At 38.9% G+C, this 18,040-nt stretch overlaps 1 protein-coding gene and 1 pseudogene across 1 annotated transcript; both read left to right on the forward strand.

The window, feature by feature from the left end:
- The window catches only part of LOC109100282, a 57,809-nt pseudogene extending 54,253 nt beyond the window's left edge, over positions 1 to 3,556 (forward strand).
- A 467-nt stretch (positions 3,557 to 4,023) lies between these two features.
- On the forward strand, positions 4,024 to 12,470 carry LOC109100250 (synaptopodin 2-like protein). Its single transcript, XM_042768842.1, has 4 exons — positions 4,024 to 5,071; positions 7,331 to 7,482; positions 7,648 to 8,351; positions 9,647 to 12,470. The coding sequence occupies exons 1-4, from the start codon at positions 4,970 to 4,972 to the stop codon at positions 12,214 to 12,216; spliced, it is 3,528 nt and encodes a 1,175-aa protein (XP_042624776.1). The 5' UTR covers positions 4,024 to 4,969; the 3' UTR covers positions 12,217 to 12,470.
- The last annotated feature ends 5,570 nt before the right edge of the window (positions 12,471 to 18,040 follow it).

The raw sequence follows: 18,040 nt of genomic DNA on the forward strand, positions 1-18,040 counted from the left end.
TACTGACTGACAAACACCTGCCAACAAAACAAGTGAAACATTATTTAGTATTTTTTATATTCTCTCCATTAGCATGCCTGAATACTAAAGCTGATTGGAGCATTTCTTCTCCGTGCACGTCTTGCCGCCTGGAGCCCGGCCAGAAGAGAACCTCTTGAAGTTTTGAAAACGTGAGGGAAAAAAATTGAGACAACTAAGAAATATATTTAAAAGTGGCAACCACTTCAGTCCAACTCTAGCTAGATGTGGGGCGGGCGGCCACGGCAGCAGCCCTGCCTTCTGGATGCTGCATGCTTCTCATGCCCACACGGGGCGCTGTATTGTCTTTACCCATAATCCCATAATGTCTGCTGCCCAACATTCGAAATGGTGTTTAAAAGTATTAGTGATATATTGTAAAATACTGAGATCTTCACTTGTGTAATTAACAGCCAGTAGAGATGGAAGTTAGAATCAGAAATGTGAATCGTTGAAGAGCACATGCCATTTTAAAGGTAAATGATGTGAGTTTATTACATTTAAGAAAACTAGGGATGCACGATATTGGATTTTGCCGATATCCGAAATGCCGATAATTTTTATTTTAATTATAATTATTTAATTTAAGTGTCATGTTTGTGTAAGCTATAGCTTATGATCTTTAAATCAAAACATACTCATGATTTTATGGCATCAATTACTGCTTTAATCAGAAACAGTCTAAATATTATTTGTGTATTTTGCTTTCATTTTATTAGAAGTATGCCAACAGCCCCCCCTACAGAATTAAAAAAAACTCCTTACCGTAAGGGCATTAGGACTTGGGGGACCTGTCGCTGCACGTGCTATTGCTGTTTACTCTATCATATACCAAACGCATCAATCTATAAGTGCATTCTCAGTTTAAATACAGCGATCCAAAACAGTGATTCTCATCATAAATCAGGCAAAAAAGCTTCAAGAATGAGCCACACTGCTGACTTCTAATCGCACTGTTGACATGATCTAATCGCTTGCACACCCTGAGCACATGCGAGTTAATGTATTCCTCTTATTGGCAAGACATATCGGCATAATTTTTCATATCGGGCCAATGCCGATATTTCCATTTAAAGCCATCATCGGCCGATTCCGATATTGGTCCGATAATATTGTGCATCCCTAAAGAAAATATTTTTTACTAGTTTTGTTTTTCTTTTTTATGTAAAGAATGTGATGGCATGATATATCAGATCGAACGAAAAAATGTATCAGATGTTGAAGCACCAAAGTGTAGACCCTATATGTTGAGAAGAGGATGTTTTAATGTTGTTTTTATTTTCTTTGAAATTGAGGAATGGGGTTGGGGAAGTTTTTTTTCTGGCTTTCTTTCGTGTTTTGGTGGATCTCTTGGTTTTTATCTTCTGAATGATGCTGTATTTGAAAGTATTTTGTGTTTTCAAGATAATTGTTTTAAAGCGGGACACGATTTAATATAGTTGTGCATAAATAGATATTTATAAAAGAGAAAGGACAAAACAGTGTGTGGTGTCCAGGGGTAGGGTTTTTTGTATAAATGTTTTTTCTTAAGTTCAAGATGCTTGTTGCTATGTAGTGTTTTGCATAAATCTTCTTTACGCACACTTCCACATGAGGCCTGAACTCAAGTTAGGTTGGTTTACTAAACTTCCTGTGTGTTTGCACCATAACCTCTCGGCTCTCTGAACCTGAAGTTGCAGAACCCTCACTTTCTTTGATTCAAGTTTGTTGTATGTTTCTTGGTCCCCAGGGGGCGCTAAACACTACACACAACATGTTCATAGCCCTTGCTACTCTGTTCACTTTTTAGGCTTCCAGCTGCTGTGCATATCATTTTTTAGACTATAAGCATGTCGAAAAAAGAAAAAATGAAATGGCCTGTACTGTTTTGCACATAAGCTTGAGACTCTATGCTGTTCTGTTCACTTTTTGTGGACTGCTTTGCAACTTCAGGTTATGAAATCCATCCTTAGGGGTCCGTGCTCTAGAAGAAGACCCAAACTGTCACATTGTCTCTCCATGAGTGTTTGTACACTTGTTCTGATGCTGTTTATGTGTCTCATCATCATACATTGTGACTTTAAAAAGACTTGATTGTGGTTTTGTAAGATCACCTGACCATCTATAGGCATGGATTTGAATGGAAATGACTTGATGAATGCAGTTCCATGGTGTTTTGGGGTCCATTCTATGGTAGAATCTGTTCTGGGTATGTTGATCTAGTTTTATTATTTACATTTTTTTCCAGTATAACCTGTAAATACTAATGCAGATCATTGATGAGGGATGAATCGAACACTTAGCCATTCGTCTTCATCCAGATGCACGTACACTCAGACTTTCATTACACACAACTCGCTTAGTTAAAAAAAATGTTGTTTTGGGTGTGTTAAAGCACATGGACACATTGTGCTCCCTTTAAAGCTTATCTGTGTGACTGTCATACATCTGAACACTTGTGTTATTATGTAGATTCCTGTGTGTGAATTGTGTAGGTTTAACGTATCCCCTTTTACTCTGTGCTAAGCCATTTCTTGTGATATTTTACCTTTTAAAGTTGGGTAAACATTGCACCCAACTCTATATGTTCAAAAAAGGGAGTACTCCTACCCTAAGGCATCTTGTTAGTGAGTTCACTTGTCCACAGATGAAACCGTCTGGCATTGTGAAGTCTTCCATATCTTCATACTGCGCTCGGTTGCCCCCTGCTGCAGTGTGTCTTATAACAGTGTGTTCAGCCCTAGTCTCTGGCCACTTCTGTCACTCATAGTGCGTCCTCTCAGATATGAGTGTCCTTGTTTTAAAAAAAAGTGCAGTTTAGTCAGTCACACATACATAAATGTAAATGATTGAGATGTTTCCAGATGCAGGAGTTCATAGTTCTTGTATTTCTTATGACTGTTAGATGGACACAAACGCCTTTGTATGCGAAGTGAATAATTCCTGAACTAAATAACTCCCACAGCCAAACCATATATGCAGTTCAGCAGAAGGAAAATATGCATGTGTAACTTTCTGGTAATAATTTTCACTGTCTGTGTTAATTAGAATTGAATTATGTATATATTACCTGCATCTTCAAGGTAAATTTAATGTGACTCTGAGATATAGTTTCCAATGCTAAAATCAAAAGCTAATTTTGTAAAGAAATTGACTAAAAGCGATTAACAAAGCTTTAGCTTTCACTCTAAAAAATGCTGGGTTGTCCAACCCAACTTTGGGTCAAATATGGACTAACCCATCTTTTGGGTTAAAAATTTAATATAAACATTTTACCCAACGGTTGGGTTAGTCCATATTTGACCCAAAGTTGGGTTGAAACAACCCAGCATTTTTTTGAGTGTGGTATGTTTCCCGATTCTTGATAGTTTTTTGCATTGTTGGGACTACATATGCGTATACTCTGAGGTTGAATTGGATGCTGGATTTTTGCATGACCATATAATTAATAAAACTATTAATTTAAATCTATCAAGTGTTTGTTTGAATGTTGTTAAACCATCAAAGATTTGTTGTTATTGAATCATTTGGAAGTATTTAATAAAACATTTCAACATCACTGTCTTTGCTCTTCTGCTCAGCGTGCATTTGAATTAAAGACGAACGCAAATGCGTGGACTTTGCCGTTGCATGATGCTTGACTTTTATGCATTCTGATATTTCGGAAAACAAGGATGCACAACTAGAAGTGGCCACGTAGGATACTGTACCTGCCTGAAGCTTTTTAGACCTCATTGGTTTAGGGCATTAAACAGAGAAATGTCTTATTTAATTATTTACCACATTGAATAGTTTTCATTTCATCAGAATCATAGCTGTCCCCTATCATTTTTATGCTCACTAATGCTACATTTCAAATATACAGTAAAAATGGTAATACTGCAGTTTTTAATTAATTTTAATACATTTTAAAATGTAATTTATTCCTGTGATGCCAAAGGTGAATTTTCTCCAGTCATTACTGCAATCTTCAGTGTCACATGATCCTTCAGAAATCATAATATGCTGATTTAGTGCTCAAGAAAAAATTCTTATTATTATCAATGTTGTAAACAATTGTGCTACTTAGTATTTTTGTGGAAACAACATGCATTTTGTTTTCAGGATTCTTTGATGAGTACAGAAATGCTTGGTATTAATGTCTTGTAGATTTGCTGGTGATCAATGTCTAAATCCTGTACGTGGAAATAAAGTGTCACTATGTCTCATTTAATTTCCTACTCAGGTCAGGCATGTGCGTGCATGCCTAAAGAAAGATTGATTGGCCAAGTGTCCCAGTTTGGATGCCAAGAGCACAGGTCTGTTATCAGTGTTTACAGACGGAATGGTAAAACAAACTAGCTCTGTGATTCATCCCACACTATTAGAAGATCCTGATTGTTATAATATAAAACATAGGAAAACCTCAATCGACAGTAATCTAATTCCTTGACCACCATTTACTGAAAAGGTTACATTAAATATTATGTGCTACTTTTTCAATGAGAGATTGTAAACATACGTAAAATAACTAATTTCTTTCAATTTCAGATTTAAATCTACTTGTTGCTGTTCTGAATTTGTCAAAAAGCTTGACCGCTTAGCAAGCGAGGCAAAGGGCTATTTTTATATCAGTAATGTACCCCCCTCCTTTAAGCCAAGCGCTGTGAGTGACAGCACAGCTGAGGTGAACTAGCTTCTACCTTCATCCAACACAAGATTCCACTGCACAGGGAGACGCTGGGTATCTGTTCTCTTCCCCTCTCTATTTTAGCTTCCTTTATGGCTGCGCCCCTATCACCAGCATCCAGCTCAGGGTATGGGAGGGGTTCTGTGTGCATTCGTATTCATGCAAGAGCAACTAGAAGGAACCCTAGGACATACTTGCAGTAGTAGTTGGCTTCTCTAAGGGGGCCCTGAAATAACATGGACCGTATGTACTAAGGGCCCCCAGGCCAACAAACGGAATCAAAGAAGCAAGCACAGACGCACCATGGTAGCCGAAGAAGTTATCATCGCCCTATCTGGAGGAGCACCATGGGGCTTCAGACTACAGGGAGGAATCGAGCACCAGAAGCCTCTGCAGGTTGCCAAGGTATGATTGCCGGGAAACACAACAATGAACGTACTGTATTTCACTTTAAGTCTTTTAGTGTTATTTCAGCCCACAGTTCTTTAGTTTTAAAGAAACTTAAGATGTTTAGAGCCACCTGAAGATGTAATGGACACCAGAAGCACAGGCCCCTGCACTCTAAGTGTGGTGTGGAACTGATCCTCCACCAAAAAAGCAAAATGATTCATAGAGCTGTGAACTTTCAAGTACCATTTGAACTGAACATTAACCCCCTTAACCTTTGAGTCGTAAATAGCTAATGTGCATTAATTGTACATTTTGTAATAGTAACAATGCAAGAGTAGATTACCAGTAACAAGCCAAGCTAGTACAATAACGCGTTGTATGTGAAAACGAAAAGGAACTGAAGTATTTGCTGTTTATGACTGTTGTAGTTCATGAGAAGCCAATCAAACGTTGTAATATCTAGATGTTACTATGAGGAAACAAGGTGTTTTTTTCATACTACAGTACATATAATTATCTGATACTGGTTTCTACTGTGATTTTGTAATGACTTTGTAAATATTAGATTGTGAGCCTGTTCTATATTATAGATTAGAAAATATATCAATAAAGCATGTTGAACTTTATGCTCTCACACACACTGTATTACTGTAGTTTATGACTTACCTTAGCCTTTGAGGATTCAGGTCATATTTAATAACATTTGCAATCATCTACTTTCTTCCAATTCCAGCAGACTTTGTTTTCTTTACACTGGTTACAATATTTAATGCATTTATCAACTAATGATAAAGTTGCTTATTCTGGTTGATGGTCATGTTGTTGTCATGGATGTTTGTAATAGTTTAGGAAATAAAAATGGCCCTGGTTATTAAGAGAGCTTATCTGTCTAATGTTATCTGATCAGGGTAGTTTGATGCATCCACTAATCTTGGCTGTCATGAGGAGTGTTGATTTTTATTGGTAGCTAGATGCTTGTCATCAAAAGTGAATTAGATTAAACTAATTGTATGGACACTCCCCCATATCAAGAGGCGGTTTAGTGACGGGGCAACTTACAGATCCCAGTTCACCACTTGGCCCTGAATATAACCTTTGCATTTACAGCTGTATCCTAAAAACCACAGGCAAACACCAAGTATAGGATTAGAACCTCCAGATCACTGACCGTATGTTTTAGTCTGTTCTGCACAATCAAAGGCCAAAGGAGCGCCCAGACTAAAATGTCCTGTTAACAGTATAGTGGCTCAGGAGCTTTTACACAGTATTAAAGAGCAGAGAATGTTAAATTTCATTAAACCATCTCACTGTCTATTTAAACTTAAGTATTTATAGATTGATTTTTGCATCCTCAGTAAGTCGTGAACTTGTCAGTGTGAACAAAACCACTGAAATCAGAGCCTGTCCTCCTGTGCTGAGTAAGATACAATGCCATTGCAAGGTCCAGTTGATAAACAACACTAACACTGGCACATGAACAGCATCTGTTAACTGTCTGCCAGCCTACTGGGTGTTTTTTTTTTTTTTATCATTTTGTAAATATTAAGATAAAATTATTTGACATTTTGAAGTATTGTAAACAATGTTGCACATTTTTGCTGACTGATCCCATCTGACGTTAGCAGATTTGTTAACCGTTTAAGAACTAGGCTATATTTTGAATATATTTCATACTGAGTTCATGGACAACTATGGTGACTCAGTGGGTAACACTGTTGCCTCAGATCGAGATGGTCACTGGTTCACCTGGTTGGAGTGTGTGTAGTGGTTTCCTTTACAATCTGAAGACATGCAGGATAAGTGTGTTAGAGAGACTAAACATTAAACTATAGGAGACACTTACATAAGGCAAGTGGTTTGGAGAATGGAAGGATGGATACAAAGATAATGTTTAGACCAAACTCATACGTCACTCATTGTGATTCTATGCAGATCTACTTTTAAAGATAGGAAGAATCTGAAATGTAATATCAATGCCTTAGTCCAGGGGTCTCCAACGCTGGTCCTGGAGAGCTACCGTCCTACACATTTCAGCTCCAACCCCAGTCAAACACACCTGAAGCAGCTAATCAAGGTGTTTAGGGTTACTTGATAATTACAGACAGGTGTGTTGGAGCAGGGATAGAACTGAAGTCTGCAGGACGGTAGCTCTCCAGGAGCAGGGTTGGAGATCCCTGCCTTAGTCTTTGTCTAATTTATGGAGAACATTCAAGGCCATTTTAAAAGACTTTTTGATCTATGCATCCATTATCAACTGGCACATTTATCCTGTAGGTGCGTAAGCGAAGTAAAGCATGTCGTGCCGGACTGCGTGAGGGAGACGAGCTGGTATCCATCAATGAGAATTCCTGTGGGAGTCTGTCGCATGCCCAGGCCATGAACCTGATCGACAGCATGCCAGGAATGCTACACATCCGGGTTAGGAGGTAAACCATCCTTTACTTTGCCAGTGATAAAGTGTGTCTTTAACTCAAATGGGAGCTGAAAGTAAGTGACAGCATTAACTGTAGTTAGATCTCTGAGCAAGTGCTCTTGTGAGTTACTGTTTCTGACCACCCCTGTGCTATTTTACCTTCTTACATGTTTATCAGGGCACCAGCTGGCTTCCAGTCAGTGGTTCTGGTTGCTCGAGCTCCTTCTCCCCGCATTGATAAAGAGTACCGTGCTGCCATTAGGGCCCTGTCCCCATCCAGCTCCCGAGCTCACCAGTCCAGTGTACGGCAGATCCACTGCGGATCCCTGATGTCCCCGAATGGACGCAGTGGGTTGATTTCGTCGCCGGGCAGTGAGGCCTACTATGGAGAAACAGACAGCGATGCAGACGTGGCTGCTCATGAGAGGCAACGCAAACCGAAAAGACGTAGTCCCAGCAATTCACCTGGCAAGGCCGGTCGAGCCTCACCGGAGGGAGCAGAGACTTCAGAAATGAGTGGGTATGACAGTGCCTCGGATGCCCAAGTGTACAGTCTTTTGGGGCCTAAAGAAAGAGAAGATGCATTACCTGGTGTAGCCCACAGAGAAGTGATTTACCAACCTCCTCCGGATGGAGCCTGGTCCTCTCAGACCTCCACTGAGACCTCATCCATGAGTGACCAAAACCCACGAGAAGGGCTAATGGAAGAGGACAGTGGGTTCCAGATGCCCAGAAATGTTCCCCCTCTTGTTTCTCCAGAGAGAGCCAAAGAAGCTCTTATGCTAAGCTCTCGTACTCAGTTGGTGCCCATGGTTGGGCCAGTTGACAATCCAGTGGATGAGGAACTCATATTAACATACATGGATAAAGCAAAACAAGCAAGTGAGTATATGCAGATCATTGCTCTTAAGTTTGACTGGCTTCAAATATTGTCATGAACACCTGCTTTGCTTTCTTAAAGTCACAGCTTGTGATCGCCTGCATGTAAACCCTTGAAGAGATGAGGGCTGGTCATGAGTCTTTTAGCCAGCACCAATGTCTATATTTGTCCTGAGGCTCACAGGGTTGATAACCTGAGCACTGCTTTGCATGAGCTGGCATAAGCATCTCCAGCTGCTAGCTTATATCAGGTGACAGTGCTCCTCACAGGCCTGCGCTCATTCTCTCCACCTAGATCCTCAGCTGAAATATTGGAAAGTATTGTAAGTATTCTCCGTATTGTTTTCAGACATGTACAGAAGCATCTGGCTGGAATTTAGAGTCACTTAAATGTCATTAGTGCCAAACAAATTATCAGGCTTCAGAAGCCAAGTTAGTGTTCATAAAATGAGATGCATACAATTAGTTACACAAGTCACGTCACTTAACATTCCAGTGCCTAGACACTGCATTGCACTGGTATGACACTGATCCTGCATCGCAGCTGCAGAATGTGTGATTGTTGATCCCAAATCAGGTGATAAACAACACATTGACATCTTTGTTTATGGCAAGATTACTTACTGTGGAATCTAATTTGCTAATGAATGGAATATTAATATTAAATATGCATTATATTCAACAGATGGATACACTGCACGATTTACGTTAATTCATAGCCACAGCTATTTGAAGCAGTGTAATTTCAAGCACTAGCATAAATAAATAGTCATAAATCTAAAGACAACCCTAATCTGAACTCTAAATATTCTCATGCTCTTCTTAAGGACCACAATTAAGCACTAGTAAATAAAGCATCTCCCCATGGTAGAGAAATCTGGCAGCAAAATGATTATGCTCTTTTTCTCTAATTGTTATAGAATAAATATAGTGAGTGGTCCCTGTTGCAAAATGCTTTGATTAAATACAGTTTTATTGGGTTATGCTATGAAAACTTTTTTGTTTGTTTGAATATGGTCTTTGACACATGACTTTGCAGTTCCATATGAAAAACTGGTCAATCTTATCTAGCCTTTTATGAATTCTTTATCTATGCTATCTTAACGGAGGGGATGCGTTTAGCAAGTGCATTTTTCTGCACTGTTTTTGCACAATTTTACAGGCCCAATGAGTCAGAAGGGTACTGTTGGCTTTATTAAACACTATTTCTGACCGACATACAGTGAATAGTTTAAAAGCAAATAAACATCAATTCATAACTTGATTCTGTCTTAAACCTTTCATTTCATGTCATGCAGAATTGAACCGTGGAGATACGATCATGGACAAACAGGTGAAAGAGGCTCGGTCCAAGTGCCGCACCATTGCCTCTCTACTGACAGATGCACCAAACCCTCATTCAAAGGGTGTTTTGATGTTTAAGAAGCGCCGACAGCGCTCCAAGAAATACACACTGACCAGCTTTGGAAGTGTTGATGAGGACATGAGGCAGGACTCTCAAGAGGAGGATGGCATATTTCCTGGCAGTGAATCAGAATTTGATGAGGAAGGTTTTTCTTCTGCACCAGACCCCACATGGGACAGTGACTACCTTGAGATGCTGGAGAAAAGATCTGCTTCCAGAGGTCAGGAAGGAGAGGGTGGTGCTCTCAGTCCTGGTCTGAGTGATACATCTGGGAAGGGGGCACAGTTGTTTGAGCAGCAGAGGAGAAGGGCTGAGGAACATGCAAAGAAAATGGAAGCTGCGCAAGAACAGTGTCAAAGCCAAATGCTGGGCATTGCACTGAAAGAGTCGCAAGCACTTCCCCAACTACAGGCACTGCAACCACAACCAGACCCACTGACAAAGCCTAATGTCCAGCCACCACCAGTTGCTCCAAAACCTGACAGACCTTCAAAAACACTACTTCATGAGGTTCCACCAGCAGAGACACAAAACATAATACAGATGAGCACATCTCTCACTGTCCCTGTCATGGTTAATGGAGATACTTCAAACACAATGGAACCAGTCCCCGCTGTGTTGCCCATAGAATCTGTGATGCCTTCACAACCAGCTCCTCTAGCAGAACTTCCTACCAGCTCTGTGTTAAACAGAACTGCCCGACCTTTTGCCCCAGGCTGTGTTACTAGTCGGGCAGCCACCGCTCCTGTTGTGTTTCGGCCTACAGTCAGTAAGAAGACACCCAGACCTGTTTCAGTGGCTGTGATTGCACCTCCATTCTCTGCAGCATCAGAAGAGCATGCCATGGGTGTCAACCCTGCCTCCTTTGTAAGCCAATTCACAATGAGTCAAATGAGTGCGGATGTCCCTACTGAAAAGTTACCCACACAGGCCTTTATGCTTGGAAAGTCTGTTCCTCCACCTGCTTCTGTATCTGTGGAATCATATTCTCAACCTGCTCTTTACTGCTCCTCAGTGGAAAACATCCAGGTTGCATCAGTGCCACCTCCCATAATCCAAACCCAAGAACCTATATTTTCTGTAGAAGCTGAAAGAACTGTTCCTCCAGCAATCTCTGTCGACAATACAATGATCGTTGTGGCTCCTGTTACGGCTCCTGTTACTTCTCGGGCCATAGCGATACCAGCCCAGCCCTTTTCTACTTTGACCTCTCCAGCTTCTGACACCCCCTCAGCTGTAACTCCGCTGTCACCTGTAGTCTATTGTGAAAAATCCTCTGCCACCCATAGCCGCACTGGTATTCTTCAAGAGGCCCGCCGCCGTAGTGCCCACAAGCCAATGTTTAAGATACCTGACAGCAAGAAAAACTCACCAAACCCTGAATTATTGTCTATGGTGCAGAATTTCGACGAAAGACCCAGGTATGGATATTCTGAACCAGAAAATATTACTCACAACATTGATGACAACAGGACAAGGGTGCCACCGCCTGTGGCTCCTAAGCCAAGGGTAATCCCAGAAATGTCACAGATCCCTCAGGCAGAGGGAAAAGGTGCAGAGTTGTTTGCTCGTAGACAGTCTCGCATGGATTCGTTGGTTGTAAACTCTCCACATCGGCAGCCTGCACCTCTACAACCCCAACAATCCCAATCAGTCATAGACTTGATTGAACCACAAAAAACCTCGCCAAACTCATCCCAATGGAAGTATTCCCCAAATGTTCGTGCTCCTCCACCGATAGGTTACAACCCCTTGCTGTCTCCATCCTGTCCTATTGGGGTGCAGCGTGGAGGTGTCAAGGTGTCTGAGCGAAGTTCCACAGGAAGTAAGAGTAGTTATGGTGTCCCAAAAGAAGGTATCAAAGCCTTGGACTTTATGAGAAGGCAGCCTTACCAACTGAACCCTGCAATGTTCAGTTTTGGTGGTGGCACTAGCACACAGTCTTCAGTCTCCTCCTATCAGAGGCAACAAAGGGAGGGCCATACTCTGACACCACCCAAGCAGATCCCAGTAAAGGCGGCACGTGTGTATGAAATCAAACGATTCTCCACTCCCACCCCGATGTCAGCACCAACTCTCAACCCCATAGTGATTGTACCACGCTCACGGACCACACTTGGTGAGCACATCTCTCGTTCTGACATGACGTCTCCTCTACCTGAACCTGTACCCGAATCAACTCCAGCTCCTTCACGAGCCCCAGGCCTCCCAGAGCTCCCTAAAATTTCAGCTGTGCCTATCCCTCACCCCATGCCGTACTCACCCCCAGCTCCCATGTCAAGTATGTCAAATCTAAGCTTCTCTGGGCTTCAGGCTGCCAAACAGTTTAAGAGTGCCCCTGAGTTAAGTTCCCTAAAACCAGACCCCTTAAAGTCCCCTATCCAAGTTCCCAAACCTCGTTTTATTGCAACACGTGTGGGTATTCAGCCCCACGTCTGGAGGCCTGGAACAATTCCTCACTGATCATGTTGCTTTACATGTGGAAGAAGCTGAACCATCTGCTTCTGTTGCAGTCTCAAAATTCACACCTTTCAAATATGACTTAATATAACTTGAAGATATAAAGATATTATATTCTCCATTTCAGATGAAAATATAATGTGGAGTATCCCTGATAGCACATGTACATCACGGAGATCATCTTCAGTACGTCTTGGACGTTTCCTATCAGATGTCAAATAGACGTTTAGAAAATGACGTTAACCCGTTTAATCTCTATTTTCTATCATTTTAGATAATGTTGAAATTATGTGTCATTAGTAACCCTTTGAAATAATCAAGAATTATTTTTTTGGAAAAGTGTGTGGAAAAATTGTTTTTTATGTTCGGTCACAATTGTGACCGGTGGGATACGGAAGAGGATTAGGGCCAAGCAATAATAAAAAAAATAAAACCATCTCGAGATTAAAGTCATTATATTGCGAGATTAAACTCATTAAATTTCGAGAAAAAAAGTCGAAAAACAATCTTGAGAATAAACTCATTGAATATAGAGGGTAAAGTTGTTGTTGTGTTTCGAGATTAAACTCATTAAATTTCGAGAAAAAAAAGTCGAAATACAATCTTGAGAATAAACTCATTAAATATCGAGGATAAAGTCGTTGTGTTTCGAGATTAAACTTGTTAAATTTCGAGAAAAAAAGTCGAAATACAATCTTGAGAATAAACTCATTAAATATCGAGAATAAAGTCGTTGTGTTTCGAGATTAAACTCGTTAAATTTCGAGAAAAAAAGTCGAAATACAAACTTGAGAATAAACGCATTACATTACACGCCATTAATGGCAATGCCGTACGGTTTTAATTTATCATAGCTGTCCAAGTGCCAGAGTGCATTTGGGTGAAGCCAGCGATAACCTTGCATTTGTCCTCTGGTTGTCATTTCATGTTGGACAAAAGCGAGTAGCCTACATCGCGCAAATTGGACTGATTTTTTCTTCTAAAAGACCTAGCCGCTTGCAAATTCTCTTTAAAGTTTGTGTGCTAATTATTATTGTGTCATAATTAGCTAAAGTTGATAGTATTTCTTTGTTACTGAAAGATATAGGCTATGCAATGAACACTGATCGAATGCGTAATTCTCTACATTTCATTTCGACATTTTTTCTCGAAACACAACGACTTTATTCTCGAAATTAAATGAGTTTATTCTCAAGATTGTATTTCGTCTTTTTTTCTCGAAATTTAACAAGTTTTTTTTCTCGAAACACAACGACTTTATTCTCGAAATTTAATGAGTTTATTCTCAAGATTGTATTTCGACTTTTTTTCTCGAAATTTAACGAGTTTTTTCTCAAAACACAACGACTTTATTCTCGAAATTTAATGAGTTTATTCTCAAGATTTTATTTCGACTTTTTTTCTCGAAATTTAACGAGTTTAATCTCGCAATATAATGACTTTAATCTCGAGATGGTTTTATTTTTTTATTATTGCTTGGCCCTAATCCTCTTCCGTAGTGGGATAATGTGTACTGAAATAACATATATTTTAGCCCAGCTATTTTAAACTGTTTGATCACATTCTAGGGTTACTATTATGCAGAAAAAAAAACTTATGCAACATTGATAGGAACACAGATAAAAAATAAAAAAAATTGTAAAATATAAAATAAAATTTTTATATTAATGCTTAGAGTATTACCACATCATTACTGTTCATTTTTTCTAACATTTGATTTTTTTTAATTTAGTGCAATATTTTGTTATTGCAACATTTTATTGTCATTTTCACCAGCAACTGCAATTAGATTTATATTGTTTACCTAAGTTCACTGTTATCCCACCAGTCACTATTGTGACCATCAACATGTTTACACTATTCTATGGCCACACTCAACAAAACTAAATATATGTGAATGCATATATTAATACTAGACACCCTAAAGAACATGTGTACCAAAAATCTTTGTCATATATTTATGTTAAGACACTTTACTAGCCTTTGGTTTTGGAGCTTTGATGCAGTCATCATCTTCTCAAGGTGCAAACAGGAAATAGGCTGCCCTGGTCATGTGACAATTTGCACTAATCATGTAAAACTGCACATATTTAATTGAGACCCTTTATTTTTTCCATATTTGCAGAAAGTACACTAAAATATCGGTCAGTAAGGTTTTTAGAGTCTTATAAATGAAAACCTTTTTTATGGTCACTATTGTGACTGGTGGGATTAAACGGGTTAAGATGTTTATGATTTAGAATGTATGTAAAACTGACATCTTAAAGCTGTCTATCAGATGTTTGTACACAGCTTTCCAGATGAAGTGATCTTTAACAGACATCTTGCAGATGTATGTGCTATCTGGGATATTTGTTGTTTTGGTTTAAGACTGTTTTTTTTTTTTTTCAAAACAAAACTTTTCAAGCTGAAAAATCCTGAATTTCAATATGTTTAAAACCTTCAGTGTTGTTAACAAAATCTATTTACTCTATTTAATTTCTCAGTGCATGTTCACATTCTTGTGAACAATTGTGAACAATTTATCTATGCTATTCCAAAGAAAAACATTGTTTGGCTTTGTAAATGTCAATCAAAGTGTAGCTTGCTCTTCCTCTGAACTGGCTCTGCTGATATCACTTAGATGATGTTAATCAATAGTCAACTAGCTACTTGGTCATTGTTTTAGCAGGGGGCTTTCACACTAGCACTTTTGGTGCCCAGGTTCGTTTGAAATCAGAGTTCTGTTTGTTTGGAAAATGTGAACGCTGTTTTCTGAATTAGGTTCAGAGTTCGCTTAAAAAGGGTGGTCTGTGGTACGGTTCATTTCTGATGTAAACGCTATCGTACTAACTCACGGAAGTGAGCATGCTATTATTGACATATGAATTGATCAAACTGTGTATTTATGCATAATTCACTTGCTTTCCTGATAAGCACTAATGCGCTGCAGCAGATAGAATTTATATCTTATTTCTGCTTGCAGAAATTGACTCCTGCGTTCTTTTAAACCTTTGCGCATTACAGTCCTGTCAAACAGACGCATGTGCCATTCTTTGTTCAAATTCTGAAGTACAAAAATGAAGCGAGCAAGCATCCATTCATTTTTCGCAAATGTACTGTGGTTCAGAACCAAAAAAAAAAAAGTATGAACACAAATCAGCGTGGGGAGGGGGTAGCAATGGAGCTCGGGTTCGGACCAGGCAACTGAACCAAGTGTGAAAGCACCCTAACATTCGGTCTGGTTCCCTAGTGGTATGTAGGCTAAAACCCAGTTTTTTTTTTTTTCTCAATTCAGTCAGTTCCTTATGGAAAACATCAAGATGTGTCATACATTGTTTTTTTTTTCTATTTCTTTTTCTTATTGCATATCTTATTTCATTCATACATTAGAACCAGAGTGAGCTTTTATTAGCCAAGTGTGAGCAAACACACAAAGAGTCGGATTAAGGCAGTAAAAAAGAGTTGCAAATGTCAATTCACGTTGACTTTAAATCCAACATATAATATTGTAAAGCTGTGGATAGTCATATGTAACAGAGTATTTATTTGTCAGTGATTGCTAGACAATGTGTTTGTGCAGTGCAGTGTTCCCAATTTTATAGGGATAAGGAAAAAAACATGACAATAAAACCAGAAAAAAACATTTTACATAAATTGGATAGGTATTTTAAAACATTTTCCTTTAAAATACTCTAATGTGGTCACTTTGCGTATCTTATGTCTAAACCTTGATCTACTCGACATGTGAAAGCATGAAAAAATACCTAAGAAAAAAAAGGCAAGCTGAGGCTTTGTTTTGCTCGTATGCTCTTATGCTCTTAGGTCAATCAGAAATGATATATCTCTTGGCAGATCCTGGGCTGAACAGGTGCATAAGGGTCACAGCCTATTTGTAGGAGCAAAGTAAACAGGGTACTAGGCTTGTTCCTAAAAATGTGCTCTGACTCGATTTTTGGTCCTTATATCAGTCTATTGGTATATTAAACAGATGACATTAATGAAATCTTGAGTTTTATTTTTTTATAGAAACATATTTAAGTGGTCAAATCAGTAAGTGTTGGAAAGGTACAATGTTGGAGACAGTCCTAGAAAAAGACATGTAGGCTATCTGAGCACTCAAGCAAATCTGTCTCATGAAGACAGGCATGAAAAGTGCAAAGCTAGCACTGTTCAGGATTATCAGAAGGTTTATTAGCCAACTGGCTTTACTGGAATTAGTCAGAATACTCAAAGCAACATGAAATATTTGAATGGCATGTGCGGCATTGAGGCTGATGATTTCGGGGATGGGTTGTTTTCGGATGTGTTCCCAAAGTCCTCACAAACATGGCAGTGTCTTAAGAAAAAAAATCTAGGGCTTGTAACATTAGGGGAACAATGGATTGAGGTTTAAGGAATGAAAACAGTTTATATCAGTGTGCATTAGATGGAGAGAGAGGATGAATAAAATAATTGTAGTACTGGCAGGTGAGAATATTTCAGGAGTCATTTTTAAATTACATTTAGAAATTGAATAAGAAGTTGATATGGAGTAGATACAGTGTTTAATATCTGAGACACAATTTTGCTTGGCTTTACAGTTAGTGTCATCATATTTTATTTTATAGATTAAAGCTTTACTTTGTTCAGTGATCTTAATTTTGGCTGTTGTATAAATCATTAGATCGATGTGTCTGTCTTGGTAAAATTTATTAATATGTTTAATGTAGTGATTTTGTGTGTGCAATGCTTAAAATTAGCTCAGCTGAACTTTAGGACCTAAGTCATTCTAACTGAAAGTGTCTTGTATTTCTAATACAACGAATAGTTTCAATAAAACATGCTTGAAATTTCACATAATGTCTCTGTCTCAAAGCAAGTGACAAAATATTGCATGTAATGCAGACACGATCCAAATGTCTCACATGAATGCACATTCAAACCAAATGATGTCTGAATTAATTTTTACAAATGAAGAAAAGTCATTGAATTAATCTTATTAAGAAGGCGAAGCTCAGTGACAGACTCTAAGGTTTGAAAAAAAAAATTAATTAGCAGTGTCAAAGTGTTCCTTTTAGAAAGAATAAAAACAGATTTATGGGGTGAAAAAGACTAATCACCACATGGTGGCGCTTATGTCCTACTTTTCATTAAAGAAATAAGGCTAAGTAGGGAAATGTGACTGCATAGTTCAGTTTTTTTTTTTTTGTTTTTACAGCTTTAATAGACTTCTATAATTTTTATACTGATCTAACAACATTTTTTACCCACTAAAACTAAATCTACCCCAAAAAAACCCTCATATAAATCTTTTTGTATTTTTACATTTTTAGATAAACATTTAGTATTTTTTTAAATCATTTCCCCCCCCATGGGGACTGCAGGTAGGTCCCCACAAGGTGAAAAATGTCAGCTTTTACTATCCTTCTGGGGACATTTGGTCCCCACAATGGAGGACAAACCTGTACAGACACACACACACACACCTGCAGATCTCCTGTTTCCTTTACAATTATTATAATTTCAAATTACAATAAATGCCATTTATATATGCCCAAGTGTATAATCAACTTCTAAAACTCAGTAGTGGTGAAGTGTGGTACTGCACACTGCTGAGTGAGTCAGCTACATCTGAAGCTGGCACCATTCTCATGCATATGCTGTCCTCCTATATTTAGGGCTGATTATGTTCAGGCGTTTTTTATGGCTGCTCCACACTTTCCCTGCTTGGATTCCATTCATGAGTGGATCCTTCCTGAATTGACAAAGATAGAGTGAATGCGACAAGTTCTCGGGTTCATACGGTGGAAATCATGTAGGTGAGAAAAGCGATAAAATAAGCATTGTCTCTGAGACAGGTTGGAAA

The sequence above is a fragment of the Cyprinus carpio genome, chromosome A13, assembly GCF_018340385.1.
Source record: "Cyprinus carpio isolate SPL01 chromosome A13, ASM1834038v1, whole genome shotgun sequence".
NCBI lineage: Eukaryota > Metazoa > Chordata > Actinopteri > Cypriniformes > Cyprinidae > Cyprinus > Cyprinus carpio.